The sequence below is a fragment of the Actinia tenebrosa genome, unplaced genomic scaffold, assembly GCF_029948245.1.
Source record: "Actinia tenebrosa isolate PJP-AT-01 unplaced genomic scaffold, QUT_ActTen_1.0 PGA_scaffold4__44_contigs__length_22323623, whole genome shotgun sequence".
Classification (NCBI taxonomy): Eukaryota; Metazoa; Cnidaria; class Anthozoa; order Actiniaria; family Actiniidae; genus Actinia; species Actinia tenebrosa.
In genome coordinates, this window is record NW_028292581.1 from 13,511,318 (window position 1) to 13,530,473 (window position 19,156).

Genomic DNA, 19,156 nt, shown 5'->3' on the forward strand with positions numbered 1-19,156 from the left:
TCAATTGTCATTTACCCGAACAGAACACATCTACCAAAGGCTAGCTATACTATGCAATTTTCATTATTGCTTTAATGTTCTATTCTGTACTTAATTTAAAAGTGGCTTAAACTGCTGACAACATTTTGTAAATAGTAGTGTCTTTATCGTTGTATGTTTATGTCACTCAAAATAATTACTAGGGACAAGCATTCGATCCATTCATGATTGGCACTTATTAAAACGTTAGTTTAGACACTCAATTCTCCTCCTATCCCATTGCTAATACATCAGTGAACTGAACTTAATAACTGTAATTAATTGAAGAGAACGCAGTAGGAGTCTCAAGTCAAGCATAACAAAAAAAACACCTGCCAAGTAGTAATAATATGCCGTACATATCGAGAGTCGAAAATGTGAAAACAATACATTGAGATAAAATAAAGGCTAAAGGGGTCGGGGGGGAGGGAGGAAGGGAGTTGAGCACTACATTAGATATAATTGTAGATTTAGTTAAATTTAATAGGTTAGAATATCAGTAGAGTGACCACACTAAATCCGTGAAACTTTAGCAATACTAAATAGCACAATTTCATGCAAATTCCTTTGTTTTCTATTGTTTAACTAGCACTATTTTGTACTATTTAGTAATTAGTGTTTCACGGATTTACTGTGGTCACTCTAGGGCATAGCGAGAATACCAAAGTTGCGAGCACACGCGCTTATGCACAAATATACCCGCCAAATCCACAGGTAATATGTAAGAATTTTTTTTAACATTTTTATTCATATAGAATATCATTATTAAAAAGGCATTTAGAGCTTTTAAAAAACAGAAAATAAGTGGTCAATCATTATTATTATCATTATCTAGTTAGAAACGTTTATAGAGTTAAAATAGATCATTTCACTTCTACGACCCCAGCATGTCTAAAAAAAAACGCTTATGGTTTTTGTTATAAGATGTAACAAAATACATAACGTGAGATACATATATATATATATATATATAATCCACTTACCATCGATACTTTCAACTAAAGAATGGATATCGTTTTACTAATACTCCACTTTTTGCAATGGAAGCTTTAAAACACTCTAGTTTCGAGTTCCAGTTGCTCAGGGTTAGCCTCGATTTAGTGTAGAATTCAAAAAGGCATGTGTTCCAGTAAAGGTCCAATAGAAGTGTTTATATTGTTGAACTACGTGCATTTTTACTTTACGTTGGTATTCGTGAATATTTAGACACTGATTCGAGGCTAACCTTGAGTAAATGAGCCTGCAATCAAGGAACACAGCAGTAGTTTGGAACTCGAAACTCGCCTGTTGTGTTTTTTTATAGAACACATTTTTGGGGTTTTTTTTATTTGTTTTAACTTGCTCAGGTCGTCGTGAGTTTCTTAGTTTGCCTACTCCCCTGGCACGCCCCTGGGCTAGTCTCACGGTTTGATTGAAATTTTCATTCAGAAACGTAGTCGTACAAGTCGAAGAACGCATGCACGTTAAAGACTGTTTTTTTAAAATATTATTTTCTCTTTCTTTCTCTTAAAATTTTCTATCTCCTGTTAATTTACGTAGGATATGTGATACGATGATACCCTATATACGTTACTCAATTAATAACCATAATGATGGTCGTACACTTTCCTATACAACCAACTGAATAAAAACACATTACAATATGTATAAATAACACAATTCACAAGTCTGACAACGTTAAACTCTCACATTTTGTATGGTCTTGCGATCTGATTGGCTAAACTCTCATTGTCTTGCACATTAAATGAAGTCTAAGCCTTCAAAACCCTTTATAATAGACTTCAAATATTCAATATATTTCACTCTACCGGATACACTTGTCATGAACGGGTTCCTGTGTACATATGTATTACTAAAGTCACTTCCCGTTGTTCTAGTTGTCTCTTAGCTAGTGCTAAGATTGATTTTCGTGTGTCGCCTCATGCACTTTTAAAATGACCCTTCAGTGAGTCCCTCTAGCGTTTTGATTTTGATCGGTTCCCCCCATTTTCGACAGTAAAGGAAAATGTACGAAGATGTTCAAGAAAGCGCGCTTTCAGTCCCGCTATTGTTCAATTCAGTTCAATTCTGGGTATTCTTTCTCTCAGAAGATTTAAGATGTGATTGCATGCATGTTATGGTATGAACTTTATTATACGCATTTTATATCGCAAAAGGTATAGGCATAAGGCGTGTGTGAAAGAGGGTGATGTTATTGTCGATATATCAGTATTTCTAACTTTAAATGTATTTTGTCTATCAGCTCTCCTATTGATAGCAGACGACTTTTTCGTCTGAAGAGACAACCTACATTTTACTAAATAAAGCGGGTTTCTAACTATCCTAATCTATTGTTTAGTCTTTCTTACATTAGGTAAAATTCCTTGAAGATAACAACTACAAAAGACTTGCGTAGGCCAAAACAATTCATTAGCGAAGTTTTTTTGTTATTGGTGTCTATTTTATTTATTTATTTAATTTTATTTTTATTTTTTCCTTGGAGCCGATAATATTTGCAGTATTATCCTTTCCGGTACTAAAACTATCAAACCCATTACTAGAATTGAAAAGACAGAAAGAAATAAGTGTTGAAAAAAAAACAACATTGAAAACACTTTTTTGCTTTTTGTATTCCATTATGAGTTACTCTATTAATATATATATATTTTTTTTTTAACCGAACATACATTCATTCTTTCTCGTTCATTCATTCAATCTTTCCCATGTCCATTCTTATTCTCACTGAGACATTATCGTTCAAGTTCATTCATAATCACTAACTCATTTCTTCTTCTTTCCTTCCTTCCTTCCTTCCTTCCTTCCTTCCTTCCTTCCTTTCTCTCTCTCTCTCTCTCTCTCTTTCTTTCTTTCTTTCTTCCTTTCTTTCTTTCTTTCTCTCTTTCTTTTCTTTTTTTCCCGTCCTTCCCTCCTTCCCTCCCTTCTTCCTTCCTTCATTTATTCCGGTCCAGTCACTCAATCCGGCACTCTCTCTCTCTTTCTTATTTCATTTTATTCTTTATCTGATATTTATTTTTAATTTACCGACATTTCTGTGCGAATAGCCTGCTTCATACTTCAACGTACCAATTAAAAATATGAAATGTTTACTCACAATTAAGAACGAAGAACAATTCCATCCTAAACAGTCTCCTGTGAAAATCTCCTATTATTCTGAATTAAACATGTTCCACTTGATTTAATTTGAAGAATTCAGGAATATTGGTTGTTTTACATTGATAATTAAATCTCACCGAGGACACAATACCAAGGGGAAAAAACACGGACTTCTTCAGACAGATCTACTGACGTTCTCATGAAATTGGTGGCACTCTTTCCGCTTCCTACAGATTTTTCAACGATAAATAGAACAATTTACATAGTTATTACATTATTCTGAAAGTGTGTTATGCATCACGCGCGTGAATGCAAGTCCTTATACAAGTCCTTACAAAATTAAACAACAAAAACATGGTCTGTGCAATTTTCCATAGTCTAATAGCAACTTAATTATGTTTCAAACTAATGACTGCCTGAGAAAAAAATATGTAAAATTAAAAATCTAGCTTCTAATATTCAGATCAATCAATATACGAGGTTAGCTGAGTCAGTACTTTAAGCTTAAAGTGTATATGACACGAAAACATTCCATCATTTAAAATGTATAGTTTGTTAGTAATAATAAATATATCGTAATAAAATTTGTTTCAAAAGCTTATTTCTTGAGATATTTGCGAAAGTTAATCCCAATTTGTGACGTCATTTTGTTGACACGTACTCTAGATTCAGTAGTAATGTACTAAATATAAATTGCAATTCATATAAATTAACAACAAAAGACATATTTTAGTCAGCTTCATTTGATAGCTTACGTAGTACTCTTCCAATGTTGGGAAATTGAAAAGTGTACTACTTGAAATTAAGATTCTACATTCAAACATATTTCGTGTATTTGCAACCAAATCTGGAGACTTGTAAACAAAATGACGTCACAACTCGTGCTAAAATTTTTTGAATTTCTAGAGAAATACGTTTTTGGAACAAATTTAATCATGATATTCTTATTAATGCCAATAAACTACACATTCTTAACATTAAAATTTTTTCGTGTCATATACACTTTAAAAGAATTTTATCGAATGAGCAGCGTTTTTGACGCCGAGTTGGTGACTCTATTGAATGTTTTGACGAAGCCAAAAGTAGTTTTTATAAAGTGGCTATGAAAAGAATGCCCGATGGATAAATGAAAAATGTATTTTAAGTTGTTGTTATTAAATTCGAGATCATCTAAATACTCTAAACACTCACGAAAATAGCCAACTGTTTTAGTACTTCGATTATTCATCGAGGGAAATCTCATGGATCGAGTTTACAGTTTTGAAGGCGGTTTTCAGAGAACTCCTTCTAAGAGTCAACAAGCCCTTTTAACGTACCAAAACTAAAATCCTTTACAAAATCCTCTTTTAAGTAGATTCCAGCAGATTAATAATAATAGTAATGGTGCTGATAATTCTGCTTGCAAATGACTCGATTCATGAGGGATTTCAGAACAAATTACAGATTAGTTTTTAGATTTTTTAATTTCTATTCTCTGTTTCTGTTTCTTTTCTTTCCCCCCCTCTCCCCCCCCCCTTTATTTATTATTTATTTATTTTTGTTTTTGTTTTTGTTTTTGTCTTTGTTTTTTGTTTTTTTGTTTTTTTGTTTTTTGTTTTTTTGTTTTTTGTAGTTGTTGTTTTTCGTTTTTCTTGTTATCCGATATGTATATATTTCTGGTCTTTTTTTCCTTCTTTTTTTCTTCTTTTAATTCATATACTAGATCATTCATTCATTTATTTATTCAGCCATTTATTCCTTCCATTTTTTTTTATTCGTCGTATTTTTTCGTTTTTGCTCAATCTTTCTTTCTTTTTTTTCTTTATTTCTCTCTCGTTCTTTTACCTCTTCTTTTAAACCCCACTTTCCAAAAATCAGAATCCCGGCGTCGCGTGTAGGTGTTATGACAATCAAAACATTTTATTTCTCTCATAAAAAAGAAAATAAAGGTCTTCGAGCGTCATGTGTCACAATAACAATTTTATTTTTCTACTTTTTTTTTTTTTTGACCATATTGTATGTTGAAGCTTGTTTTGGTCCTTGACGATTTACTTTTACTTTATATCTTAGACTCAAAGACTAAATAAAATGAAGAATAAAAAAATGCTTTGCAATAATAATGCTTAAACTGCATGGCCTTAAGGCTACATCAAAATACGCTTAAATGTCAGAAATAATTAATCAGTTGAAAGCTTCTCTTATGCCTACAGAATATATAAAAATAAAGGAATCAAGCAGGGTATAGTACATGGTTTTGCACTTGTCGTACCCCAAGGTCTCTTTTACATTACATTTCATTTCATTTCTGGAATTGGCTTCAGATCTGAGTAGAATTTGTTTATTAGGTCTCTCATTTGATTCATGGGGTTTTCTCTGGGTAATTCCGGTTTTCCTCCCTCCGCAAAACGAAACACGCTACTGAGAGTTAAATTTCACTTATTAGCCGTGCCCTTAAGCTTTAATAGCTTTGAACACCCAGAGGTTGTTTCAGGATTCCATCTATGAGCTAGACATGCTGTGACTTAGATTCGCCCAGAGGTATTGCTTCAGGGTGATCTTTCAGCTACGTAGCAATGCTTTGACATAGATCATCCCAGTTGTTTCGGTTTTTTTAGGGTTGTTTTTTCTTTTTTAATGAACATGCAGTACGATTTAAGTAAGTCAAGTTCTGTGCAAGCGACATCGATATCTTACTAACCTCTTTCAATATTTCTGCCAATGTCAATTGGACCTGCTTTTCTCTTTCTTACATCTGATGATATTTCCTCTTGCAAAGTTAAGTAGTAGAAAAGAAATTGTTATTATTCGTCGTTGAATCTAGTCGCATGGAGGCTTCGTCGTAAGCCTTATACTACACTAAAATATTCCAATTCCAAAGATTCTTTTTTCCCCCGAAGACTTTCAATACTACGCCGAGAGTTCAATACAAGATAGTTTTAAATCAGTGGACGTCATTACATCCCTAATCGTCTAAGAACATTTTCTCGAGACGTGAACATCATAAGACATAGTGAGATAGACTTGCTAGCTTGCTATCTCTTGATAGCCTTTTAAAGGCCATCTGTGTTCGCTCATTAAAAACTGTAACATCGTTATTAAACATGGGCGTCTTAATCTTGAAGGCATTATGCAGTATCTCAGGCTTTAGCACAACTGTCAGATATATAGTGATTGTGTCTCAAGCTCCAATTTCAACATATCTAATCGATTCTTCGTTTCTTCGTCTTTGAAGACGATTTCTTTTTATTAAAATTGAAAAAAAAGTATTTTCAAACAAAATTTTTAGCTCTGCTTTACGACTACACTATATTGAAAACCCATATTTTCCTAAAATATATACTTCCCAATTGAAAAGATTCCTTATATAAGACTAAACAAATACCTTATGGCATTTCAAATTCAGCCGGTTGACAGTAAATAATCTTTATTAATGAAGCACACTTTGTCGTATGCAATCGTTATCGAATGTCACTTTTTTTCCGACAGATGATGACATCTTTTTTCTTTTTTATGAACGAACCCTTAAGGTGTCTCCAATTCATAGCAAATTTTGTATTTTTTTTAAAAAAAAAGTCGCGTTTTCGCCAAATATCAAAAGCCTTTTCAAAGATTGACGCTGGATTTTCGCCTTTTCTGTAACGATTTTTACGATTTTTGCACAATTCGCATCTTATATAGCAAATTTATTGTAGATTATAATAAAGGTGCCGAGCTGATCTTTCAGTGATTTGTGTGCTTTTTAAATCACTATATTACACATATTCTCTATTTTTCAAAATATAATTGCGATCGATTTTTTCTGAAAATTGAAAAATTAGGTTCCAGCCTCTTAACTTCATTATATTAACCTATTTTTGCATTTTTGCTCTAATAATGCCGTGCTCATTCGAAAATTAATGGAATTGTACTCTCTCCCGATTGTCAGTCTAGATAAATAAAGTCTAATTGCGACTGAGAATTCGAGAAAATTAACAAGTGAACAAACGAAAGAGTGGATGGATGGATACAACTCACAATTTGAAACCAAGAGCTTAGTAAAAACGATTAAATGAATGAGTGAAAAATAGATGAAAAAGAAAGAATTAATTTGAAGCGAGACCTCGAAGTTTGAAAAATAGTTTTTGATCAATAATCGAGAGACGAGATTGACAAAGCACATGTACACAGACTCCGTGCGAACTGAGCAATTAACTGAACAAATCACGAAAGAACAAATAGAACTAATGAATGTCCACTCCGAATAACAAAGAACAAGGTCAATAGGAAACAATTTCATCTTATGAGAAGAATTTTCCAACATATAATAAATAAAGAAAATAAAAAAATGACGCTGACAATTTTGAGAGTGGCTGGCACTTCTATTCTGCTCAAAAAAATAAAATAAAATAAAAAAGAATTTATCAAATATAGTTTTATAGTTTTCAAATAAAGCTATTGTTTCGTCGTCAATCAAGCGAATAGGACGTTTGCACGATCGATGTCGTCATTGACCTCTACTACCAGACTCTCTTGCACACTTTCTTTTGTTCAGTTAATTAGCACCCATTTTCTCACTCTTTTCATGAGGGAACACAAATTTTTGAAAAATAGAAAATTTGCGAAGAATCTTAATAATAATAATAATAATAATAATAATAATAATAATAATAATAATAATAATAATAATAACAACTTTATTTAATGAGGGTGGCGCTAAATAGTGTACTACACCATAGTTAATAGAGGGCTACACTAATAAACTTGTGGCCCTTGGAGTGGGAGTCAAATGACGCCATATTGCACGCGTCCTATGATCGGGAAGGTTAATCGAATATTTCCTATGATCCTTTCCGGTCTCATACCGTAGCTTTTCAAATATCAAACCTAAATGTCAAAATTAAATAAATTAATATAAATACAATTCAAAGCATATGCAAGATTCAAGACTAATTTCAAAGGTAGCAAAAATTGCCAATTATAAAAGATGCAAACACACGGAGCAATTTTCTCTGCAATTGTCTCGCAACAGCGTTGTTGCGACACAAGTTGTAAGAGTGTCTACATGGTACAACGGAGACTCAATCGTTGCAAAAGGTATAAACGAATTCTGCTTTTCACAACGACTGCGGCAACTCGTTTCACTTTTTTTTTTTCAAATTGCACTGTAGATTACACGCTGAAATGCTATTGAAACTTGAGTCGCAACGATGCCGTTCCGGGACGAGTAATTGCAAAGAAAATTGCTCTACGTAATCGGACGTTAAAGATACTTGATTTATGAACGTTAGGTCAATTCTTATGTCTATTCATCGGCAGTAGGTTACTATGGGGTTTCTGATGCCTAAAGAGGAAGGTTTGACTTTTTATGACAGAAAAAAAGAAGATGTTTGCGCTTGAATGTTAAAGACGTGTTTGTTTTATATGTATATTGATCATGGTCTGATCTCTCTACCTGGTCAGATATCAGAATATATAAGATTGGACTGCATTTGCGTTTGAAACAACGCACGTTGGCTTAGAAGAACATTAGAAAATGAGATTAAGATTCCCCGGCGTTTTATCTTCCCGCAGACGCTAGGCATGACCAAATTTCCCTACATTTCACTTGACCTTTTGCAAACCTTCTTCACCAAACGAAAGCATTCTTATGTTTATCTAGTACGTGGAGATTTTCGCGATCCCTTTTTCCTAATTTTAAAGAGATCTCTTACTGATCAACTGACGTTTCACGCTTGCCATAAACGAGAATCAGTAAAACTCTCTCAAGGCGAAGCAGCATAGATAGGTATGCTAGATAGATCTACATTAGCACTTAGGTAAAACTTTGGATATAAACCATTTGCCTATACACAGCATGCTCCTGATACACTTGTTTACTGAAATTTTTAAAAGCACACCACGAGCCACAACAAGTACTAAAAGCTGTAAAATAAATGTAAACATGTAAGCATTACGTGTAAGCTAAGATATGCCGCTTGATGCAGCATATATTTTGTTGGCTTGTTCAATATCAACTGCAGGACTCCAGGAGCCTTGCCTTGGATTAACACACGGAAAAAAAAAAAAAAAAAACGAAAAATAAAATAAAATAAAATAAAAACGAAAAAAAAACAAACGAAAAAACAAAAACAAAACAAACAAAAAAAAAAAAAGAAAAAAAAGAATAAAAAAGAAAAAAAGACAACAACAACAACAAAACAAAACAAAACAAAAAACAAAAAACAAAAAACAAAAAACAAAAAACAAAAAACAAAAAACAAAAAACAAAAAACAAAAAACAAAAAACAAAAAACAAAAAACAAAAAACAAAAAACAAAAAACAAAAACAAAAAACAAAAAACAAAAACAAAAAACAAAAAACAAAAAACAAAAAACAAAAAACAAAAAACAAAAAACAAAAAACAAAAAACAAAAAACAAAAAACAAAAAACAAAAAAAAAAAAAAAAAAAAAAAAAAAAAAAAAACAAAAAAAAAAAAAAAAAAAAAAAAAAAAAAAAAACAAAAAACAAAAAACAAAAAACAAAAAACAAAAAACAAAAAACAAAAAACAAAAAACAAAAAACAAAAAACAAAAAACAAAAAACAAAAAACAAAAAACAAAAAACAAAAAACAAAAAACAAAAAACAAAAACAAAAAAAAAAAAAAAAAAAAAAAAAACAAAAACAAAAAACAAAAAACAAAAACAAAAAACAAAAAACAAAAAAACAAAAAACAAAAACAAAAAACAAAAAACAAAAAACAAAAAACAAAAAAACAAAAAACAAAAAACAAAAAACAAAAAACAAAAAACAAAAAAACAAAAAACAAAAAACAAAAAACAAAAAAACAAAAAACAAAAAACAAAAAGCAAAAAAAAAAAAACAAAAAAAAAAACAAAAAACAAAAAAAAAACACATAAACAAAACATAATATTTTGTTATTTTTGGCATTTGGTATAATTGCTGCGACCGTCAGGCGAGCAGCGACGCTAATCTTGGGCTTCCTGTGTCCCAAAAGCCAGCAAAAATCTCAGTGCTAGTTTTGAAAGTTCTTCCATTTGGCCAAGTACTTTTTTCACGTGCCTGCGTCATGGTCGTGTTTAGTCGCGCGTGATCTCTTTCATTACTTTCCTCGTGCTCCTAGTTCATATATCGTTTATCTCACAAATGATTTAGGGACATCTTAAGGAGAAAGCAAAGCTACTGATTTTTATTAGCCTTATCGATGCTTTAGTGTACAGTTATTATGATAAATTGCATCCTTGTCGAATAGAATTGATTTTATTTGGATGTTTTTAAACCATCTCTACTACACAGATGTTCTCCCTGAACGAAGTTAGTATTATTTAAATACCTGCTTACTGTTATCTTATTTTTATTGAAATGATGCAAAGAGAATTATCTGACAAATGCAAACCGCGTAACGCATGCAGCGATTAGTTAGCGCAGCGCAATATTAACCTGAAGCACAGTATAACGAATGACACATAGTATTAGAGGTTGACGATAAATTGCGCACGTCATAACAATGACGCATGCAACAATGGGTGTTGCGCACTGCATGATAGAAGTAGCGCACAGTTTAACGAATGACACATAGTATTAGAGGTTGACGATAAATAGAGCACATCAAAACAATGACGCATGCAACAATGGGTGTTGCGCACCGCATGATAAAAGTAGCGCACAGTATAACGAATGACACATAGCATTAGAGGTTGACGATAAATAGAGCACATCAAAACAATGACGCATGCAACAATGGGTGTTGCGCACCGCATGATAAAAGTAGCGCACAGTATAACGAATGACACATAGCATTAGAGGTTGACGTTAAATAGCGCACGTCAAAACAATGACGCATGCAACAATGGGTGTTGCGCACCGCATGATAAAAGTAGCGCACAGTATAACGAATGACACATAGCATTAGAGGTTGACGATAAATAGCGCACGTCAAAACAATGACGCATGCAACAATGGGTGTTGCGCACCGCATGATAAAAGTAGCGCACAGTATAACGAATGACACATAGCATTAGAGGTTGACGATAAATAGCGCACGTCAAAACAATGACGCATGCAACAATGGGTGTTGCGCACCGCATGATAAAAGTAGCGCACAGTATAACGAATGACGAACCGCATTAGAGGTCGGCAACAAAAAGCGTTAAAACAGTTTTCCGTTTGAGATAGCTCTGATCTAAATGCGTAGGATGCTGAGAAAACTCGAGGGAAGCGTAGAAAACCATGCAGCTTCTCAAGTGTTTTTTCAGCATCCCACTTGTTGACATCAAAGTATTATTTTCTGAACACTGTTATATATCTCCTCTTTAAAATGACAACTTAACGAATAAATACTCTTTTATTTTCTCTGTATGAAAGTCCAAATTTTAAGAGCACGAGCGCGCAGGGGGAAAAAAAAAAAAAATGGCTGGAGTATTTTAGATATTCGAAATAGTTTTTGACCTATCAGAGCGCGCGTAAGAACTCAGTTCTAAAATGGTATTTCAACCAATCAATGCACGCGAAAGGACTTTAGTTATCTAAAAAAGAAATGAATATAGTACACGGTCAAACGGATAACGAAAATGTATGTACGACTGGGAATAATATTAGAATGCATAGGAAAAATAGTGAGCGTTACGTTCAGTTATGAAATTACGGTAGAACGCAGTATCGAGCGGGATTAATTTCCTTTAGTGTCAAGTCATTCTTGTCATTGACTTGATCCATTAGATTAATAGACTGATTGCGCTTTAGCTGTGGTTTGAAAATATATATTTCAAATTTTTTTTAAGTGTCAAAAAGGGGATAACATTAATTTTCTTTTTTTCTTTTTAGTTTATTCCACTTTTTTATAACGGTATTGACGTATAGAATATGATTTTTAAAAAATATTTAAAATTTAGGTAGAGAGCACTTAAGTAAAAAGTAAGTAAAAATGTAAAAGTAAATAAGAAAATAATAATAATAATGAGGCAATTTTTGTTTGGAAGGTTTGAATAGGACGCTAAAGAACGGTAAACAATCTTTGTCTCGTTAGGTATAATTAACACTGATCTTAAGGTCTATGTCGAATTAAAGTGTAGAAACCTTTTATGAAAACACAAAGACCAAAAAGATTCCTTCCTCTGCGTTCATTAATTATTCTAACCCTGTATCGTTTTAAATTCAAATCTCAGCATCCATAAAAATATATCCTAAGCCGTCGTAAATTGTTTCCTATGATTTTAGGTTTAGTATATAGGAAACACATGTGGATTAATCTACGAAAGCTCGAGAACAAACGATCAGTCGAAACGCAGGTATTTTGGTATCAGCTAATTCACAAGGCGTTCCCTTTATGATAAACAATGAAGCACTTGAGCATTTAATAGTACTTTTCATGCTCAAAATACATCATGTTTAATTTCCTTAAGTATATCCTAAAACTCCTAAAAAAATACTTTCAAATAAATAAATTATAAGAGGTCTTTTTTAGACTTACCTTTTTTCATTCACCGAACGTACGCTACGAAATGCCAATGTGTACTTATCTCTCGATTCTATCATATATAATACTTTTCATTATGTTATTTGCGCGTGCATCTATAAACGTCTCATAAGTGCAGAGCTTTACAGATCCAGATGTATTTTGCGGTATCTTTTCATGTTTTTTCCCATCCTTCCTCTTGGCGGTGTTCGATTCTGATCAAACATGTCGCATTATTTGATGTCAAAATAAGGCAACAGTGGTAAGCTTTGAAGGAAAGCCTGCAGGAAGAAATATGAAGGGATAAAAGGAGGAAGTAAAGGAGAAAAAATTGAATTTAATGCTGATATAAGTGTCATGATATTCCAGTAATAAACGCATAGGTGTTATAGTTGAATGTTCATTTTAAATAAAGAAACAAAATACTCCATTTTACAATAGATGATACGTAGATAGAAGTAGGTAAAGTATTTTTATTATTATATCTTGCGAAAAGTATTTTAAAACCAAAAATTAAATCATGTCTTAGTTTAATTATTGGCATCAATTTCTTTCGAAGTTTTAACTTTCTAACCGTGACATCAAGACATCAAGCTATATCGAAAAAATATATTTTCCAATTTTTTTTTTGCAGTCACATTTTTATATAGAATGATAACCAATTGTAAACATCCATAATAATATACAGAGAATGGATGAATTTTTGAGCCTTGAAATCTTTATAAAGAAATGTATGCTGGCAATTTTTGCCTGAAAACAAACATTTCTTTGTAACAATTTGGCATCCCGAGTCATGAAATAGGCTTTTTTCCCTTTACGAAAAGACATCAGTTTCCAGCTGTTCAGTTGTATTGCAAGCTTTACCGAGAGCTAGTCGGGTTGCTCGAATCAATTCCGGAAATTACAACGCATAATTAAAGAGCTTAATTAAAGAGCATCAGTTTGAGTGAATGTAGTGTCGAGCACATGGTTCATAAAAAGACTGCATCTGTTAGCAACCGAATTGTCTTCTTCTACTGTTGTGGGACTAATATGGAACACATTTGCATCCCACATGGAGAGGAGTGAAAAATAAATAAATAAATAAAATAAATTAGTTTGGTTGCCATTGTTAATCCACTACGGTCTAGGGGCCTTAGGGAGAGCTTCCTGATCAGTTTGTAGTTCTTCGGAAAGCGGTGTCTGGAAAAAAACTGCATGTCTAGTATTGGTTACAATCCGCAACATCACAGGCAATAATGTTTATAGGACACAATATATCTCAGAAAAATAAACTCTTATATACGCTATCCCATTTAGTATTTTTACACAAGTGAATATAATAAATCCTGTGCGCTCATTGCTCACAATTTACGTCTTATGCTGTTTTATTATAAATACACAGGTGATTATTGAAAATGTCGCGCGCTGATTGGTCGAGAAAATCAGATTATCACACGATAATCACCTCCAGCGATAAACCAAAATGTCGGTCAGCCGCTTTGATGCTGTTACCTAGTTTTAAATGTGTCTTTTTATCTTTTTATTTTTCTTCTTTTTTTTGAAATAATCGCCTGTGTATTTATACTAAAACAATTATTCACCTCAGGCTCAGTGAATATCGGGCATAATAACCTCAACTTCGTTTCGGTTATTATTCCGCGATATTCACTTCGCATTCGGCGAATAATTGTTAAATATCCACCTACAACAACTATTCCTCGAATGTTCAAAGTATATCAAAAGTATATTAGAAATTATGGGATACCAACTCTGATATTTTTTTCAGAAAGCGCTAGTGATAGACAACCCGAAAGCAATACCATGGGGATGATAATCCATAATTTCTGATATACTTTTGATATACAGTAGAACCCCGTTAATTTCTGGCCACCGAAGGACGTGCCTGTGATACAAAAAAATTTCGAGGACCCCACCTGACTGCATTCAATTTTTTCCAGATTGATTGAAAAATTGATCAGAACCCCCTCAATAAAAAATGGTCGATAATATTTTACAAAATGGCTATAATGGCAAGTCACAAAAACTCGTACCTCACTTATTCACTATCACTGCCAAATGTTCCAACAACATAATCAGCATCATCATCATTTGAGTCTGTATCAGTGGAGTGTAATGCAAATTTTAATAGCCAAAAGGAAAACTTCATTGAAAGATGAAAAAACTTGAATTCATACAGGTAAGCAAAATAACTTTTCTCAAGACCCCCCTATTTTTTGCTAGAAATAATTCAGAACCCCCATTTTCTCCTCCACCCCCCACCCCCCACCCCACGATGTGCGTGCGCTCAAAAACCGCTGAAAAATCTAAATGATTTTATTGAAGAACCATACGCGTTTTGAGCATCAACAGGGCAAAACCATCAAATTTTGCAAATTTTCGGTGTCGCACGTTTTGAATCAGCATTAAATTTCTAAAAGTAAGCAGTCACCTTAGGCCGTGTAATAAATAAATAAATAAATAGTCAAAATGTAATAGTCAGAGACAAAAGAGAGCAATGGAAATAGGGTCTACCAAAGTGTATTAGGCCTAGGGCAAACGTCGAACTTTCCATGCACCGAACTCATTAAAAACAATGGATATCAGATGATAATGAGACGGCAGTCTTTGATGTAATTAAGTTCGGTGCATGGAAAGTTCGACGTTTGCCCTAGGCCTTAGTGTAATCACGGCTATTTCACATTTTCATGACTTCACTCTACCACTTTACCCCCCACCCCTTTCCTCTGGTTTTGTATCACACGAATCCCAACAATGAAATTCTGCTTCAACGTTATGGCATCCCACCACACAATAAAACTTTATCCACAAATACCTTTAGTAGTACATTATTATATTATTATTACATATACCCTTCCCCATCTCTACTCGTTTTTGTTCAGTAATTTTGCTGAAAAAAAGAAATATCATAGGAAGCCCATCCCAACTACAATAACTTCACCACTTCATTATCAATTTGAAAATTAATATTCGAATTAATACATTAAAATCGTAGATCAGAATGATATAAACAAAGTAAAAAGTTAGAGGTAAATATATACTGTTTAGAGGTTATGATAATATTTTAAGATGTGAAAAAACACCAGAACGAGGCTAGTCAGTTTACTGAACAAATATCCCTGTAATTTTCATTCCAAATAACTTCACTTAAATTCTGATTTTATATTTTTAAAGATTCCTGTTTATCCCCAAGACTCAATGGCAGCCATATTGCATCAGGTCAATGTACTGTAATTTTCTAACCTGTTCAAAGGTTTTATAACTTCTAAATCCCTAACGATTTTCACACTCTTATTAAAAAAGAAAAAAAGCATGACATTCCTTAGTCAATGTACTGTAATTTGCTCACCCATATCTTACAGAAGCCGTGTACAATAATTGTTTTATAACTTTTAAATTTCTAACGATTTTCATTTTTTAAAAAACTTTATGAACTTTGGCCTCCCTTTCTATATTTTCAATCTAATGTTCAAAAACATCTTTCAATTTCTGTTGGTGGTCAAAATGCAATACAAAAATGCTATTCACAAATGGTTTAACTCAGTGCTTGGAATATTAGTATTGGGTAATCATGGGAATATCATTAGAAAGAACTAAATTAAAGACATCTCGATTGTCACTATTTTATTATTTTAAAAATAGTTTTCCATACAAATTGACATTTTTCAATCACAGAGTTTTTAGTACTCCTCTCCTTCCTCTTCTCCCTCTTCCTCAACACTGTCTACTCCAACCTCTTCATAATCCTTCTCAAGGGCTGCCAAGTCCTCACGGGCTTCTGAGAACTCTCCTTCTTCCATACCTTCTCCAACATACCAGTGCACAAAGGCACGCTTGGCATACATCAGATCAAACTTGTGATCCAGACGAGCCCAGGCCTCGGCAATAGCTGTGGTGTTGCTCAACATGCAGACAGCACGCTGGACCTTGGCCAAGTCACCACCAGGAACAACAGTGGGTGGCTGGTAGTTGATGCCAACCTTGAATCCAGTGGGACACCAGTCAACAAACTGGATGGTTCTCTTGGTCTTGATGGTTGCAATGGCAGCATTCACATCCTTGGGTACAACATCACCACGGTACAAAAGACAACAAGCCATGTACTTGCCGTGACGTGGATCACACTTGACCATCTGATTGGCTGGCTCAAAGCAGGCATTAGTGATCTCAGCAACACTCAGTTGTTCATGGTATGCCTTTTCTGCAGAGATGACTGGTGCATAGGTGGCCAATGGGAAGTGGATACGTGGGTAGGGTACCAAGTTGGTCTGGAACTCAGTCAAGTCAACATTCAAAGCACCATCGAATCTCAGAGATGCTGTGATGGAAGACACAATCTGTCCAATGAGACGGTTCAAGTTGGTGTAGGTAGGTCTTTCAATGTCCAGGTTACGGCGGCAGATGTCATAAATAGCTTCATTGTCTACCATGAATGCACAGTCAGAGTGCTCTAGAGTGGTGTGGGTGGTCAGAATAGAGTTGTATGGCTCAACCACTGCTGTGGAGATCTGAGGAGCTGGGTAGATAGCGAACTCAAGCTTAGATTTCTTGCCATAGTCAACAGACAGACGTTCCATAAGCAGAGAGGAGAAACCAGAGCCAGTACCACCACCAAAGGAGTGGAAAATCAAGAAACCTTGGAGACCAGTACACTGATCAGCCTAAGAAAGCAAAAATACAGTAATATAGACATTAGAATATGATCATTTCTCAAGAATGCACAATGTTTTACATAAAGAAACACCAAAAAATAGTTGAAATACTTACAACGCAACGCGCCAAAAATATGATCACATTTAATGTATGCGCATATTTCTAGATCTATGCATGGTTCTGCACGTTATTAAACCGACATATTTGATGGGAAGCTGCCTTATATTTACCAAATAGGGCGTGCAAATGCTCGTTTTAAAAGAAAAAGCCCATGTATAGAAGTATACGAATACATTAAATGTGGTAATATTTTGCGCCTTGCGCTGTAAAATATGCTCGCAAAAAAGATTGAATTCTCTCTCTAGAAATAAATTCTCGTGAATTTGAAAACAAATCATAATAAATGTAAGCTTAGAAATCACCACTTACCAATTTCCTGATTCTATCCAGCACCAGATCAATGAGTTCTTTACCAACAGTGTAATGTCCACGTGCATAGTTGTTGGCTGCGTCTTCCTTGCCTGTGATAAGCTGTTCGGGGTGGAACAGTTGGCGGTATGTTCCAGTACGAACCTCATCTGAGAAATAACCAAAATCACACATCAATCAATATTTAAGAAAAAGAAATATAAAAATATCCAGAAAATACATTATTATGCCAAGATTATTTGTCTATGAGCAAAAAAGAATGAAAATGATACCAGATATCTATTAGTCTGACGGTTGCGAAACTTCGTTCCTTACACGTTTTGCCGCCAAAAGCTCAACCATATTCGATTCTACGGCTCAATTTAATATCACTGCCGGCCAAATTTATCGACTATCTCCAATGGAAAAACCAAATAAATATCTCTTAAATGATTTCAATTTGTAATATATTGTTATAGGAACTTAAGATTATCAAAACTTTATCTGAATGTAGGAAAAATGAGGGCTGTTTTTTCGTTGCTAGTGTAAACAAAACTCACCAACAACTGTGGGTTCGAGATCAACGAACACGGCTCTTGGGACGTGTTTTCCAGCTCCAGTTTCGCTGAAGAAAGTGTTAAACGAGTCGTCACCACCACCGATCGTCTTGTCGCTGGGCATCTGACCATCGGGCTGGATTCATGCTCAAGACAGTACAACTCCCAACAAGCATTACCGATCTGGACTCCAGCTTGGCCGACATGGATTGAAATACACTCACGCTGTTGAAACACAAAAACTCACCTTTAGCTTTTAGAGATAAATAACAAGGGAAGCTTAATTTTACACTAAATATTTCAGAAATCATTTATCATTACTGCAAAGTTTGGTCTATGCCAAGAATCGAAAACAACGAGGATTCTAAACTTTCACCTATACTAAACCGATTTTGGACTTGAAATCAGTTCAAACAAGCGCTCTTTTTCGCTAAATTTCTTTCGCAATACAATACTTATACTGTAAAGATTGTTTTAGTACTTACCATTTTGATTTAGAGTTTTAGACTGGAAGACGTTGAGAAACAGAAAATCGAAATTTTATTCTTCACGGAGACGTAACGTTCCTCGTGGATATGAATAAGTATTGATGATACTGACCCCAGGGTCGTCATTTATATAGCCCGTTCGGTCGTCAAGAGGGATGGGCTCACAACAAACAAACGTCACGAGTCCCCAGGGGGAAAGGACATAGAAAATAAATTTTATGTAATCCCTTTGTTAACGATATTGTTTTAAAATATCTTTACCATGGAAACTGATAGTCATAACAAAAGTCCAACGGCACACTAATGTTTTATCAAAATTCATATTTTTTTGTAGTACAGGGCATAGAGATTTGGTGCAAATGGGTCGGTTGCCAAAGCAAACAACTGAAACAAATATATCGGATACCTTATAAAGTTACTCAACCGTATTTTTCTTTGACCTCTACTCAAATGGGTCAATATATATTTTCGGTCGAGGAAAAAGTGTGGCTTGGATGACAACGTAAATTGGCGGTCCTATCTATCA

The 19,156-nt window shown here is 34.0% G+C and overlaps 2 protein-coding genes across 5 annotated transcripts in view; both read right to left on the reverse strand.

Annotated features, from left to right (window-relative positions):
* The window catches only part of LOC116296998 (uncharacterized), a 37,034-nt gene extending 30,891 nt beyond the window's left edge, over positions 1-6,143 (reverse strand). For 3 of the 4 annotated variants that reach the window (XM_089036329.1, XM_089036330.1, XM_089036326.1), the window contains exon 1: positions 5,789-6,143. The gene's annotated coding sequence lies outside the window, so the exon portion shown is untranslated. Of the gene's footprint in view, positions 1-1,001; positions 1,077-5,788 lie in introns of those variants that run through there. The other variant, XM_089036328.1, reaches the window with a different exon arrangement.
* A 9,990-nt stretch (positions 6,144-16,133) lies between these two features.
* On the reverse strand, positions 16,134-18,755 carry LOC116296994 (tubulin alpha-1A chain). Its single transcript, XM_031705123.2, has 4 exons — positions 18,628-18,755; positions 18,146-18,367; positions 17,607-17,755; positions 16,134-17,185 (listed from the first exon to the last, which is right to left on the reverse strand). Exons 2-4 carry the CDS (start codon positions 18,264-18,266, stop codon positions 16,205-16,207), a joined length of 1,251 nt encoding a protein of 416 aa, XP_031560983.2. The 5' UTR covers positions 18,267-18,367; positions 18,628-18,755; the 3' UTR covers positions 16,134-16,204.
* Between the last annotated feature and the right edge of the window lie 401 nt (positions 18,756-19,156).

What these genes read in the sequence shown, in the direction of transcription:
- LOC116296994 (XM_031705123.2), bottom strand. Translation starts at nt 18,266, where the DNA reads ATGCCCAGCGACAAGACGATCGGTGGTGGTGACGACTCGTTTAACACT. An exon ending in TCTCGAACCCACAGTTGTTG is followed by an intron (nt 17,756 to 18,145) that starts GTGAGTTTTGTT and finishes GTTATTTCTCAG; the next exon opens with ATGAGGTTCGTACTGGAACA. An exon ending in TGGATAGAATCAGGAAATTG is followed by an intron (nt 17,186 to 17,606) that starts GTAAGTGGTGAT and finishes TTGCTTTCTTAG; the next exon opens with GCTGATCAGTGTACTGGTCT.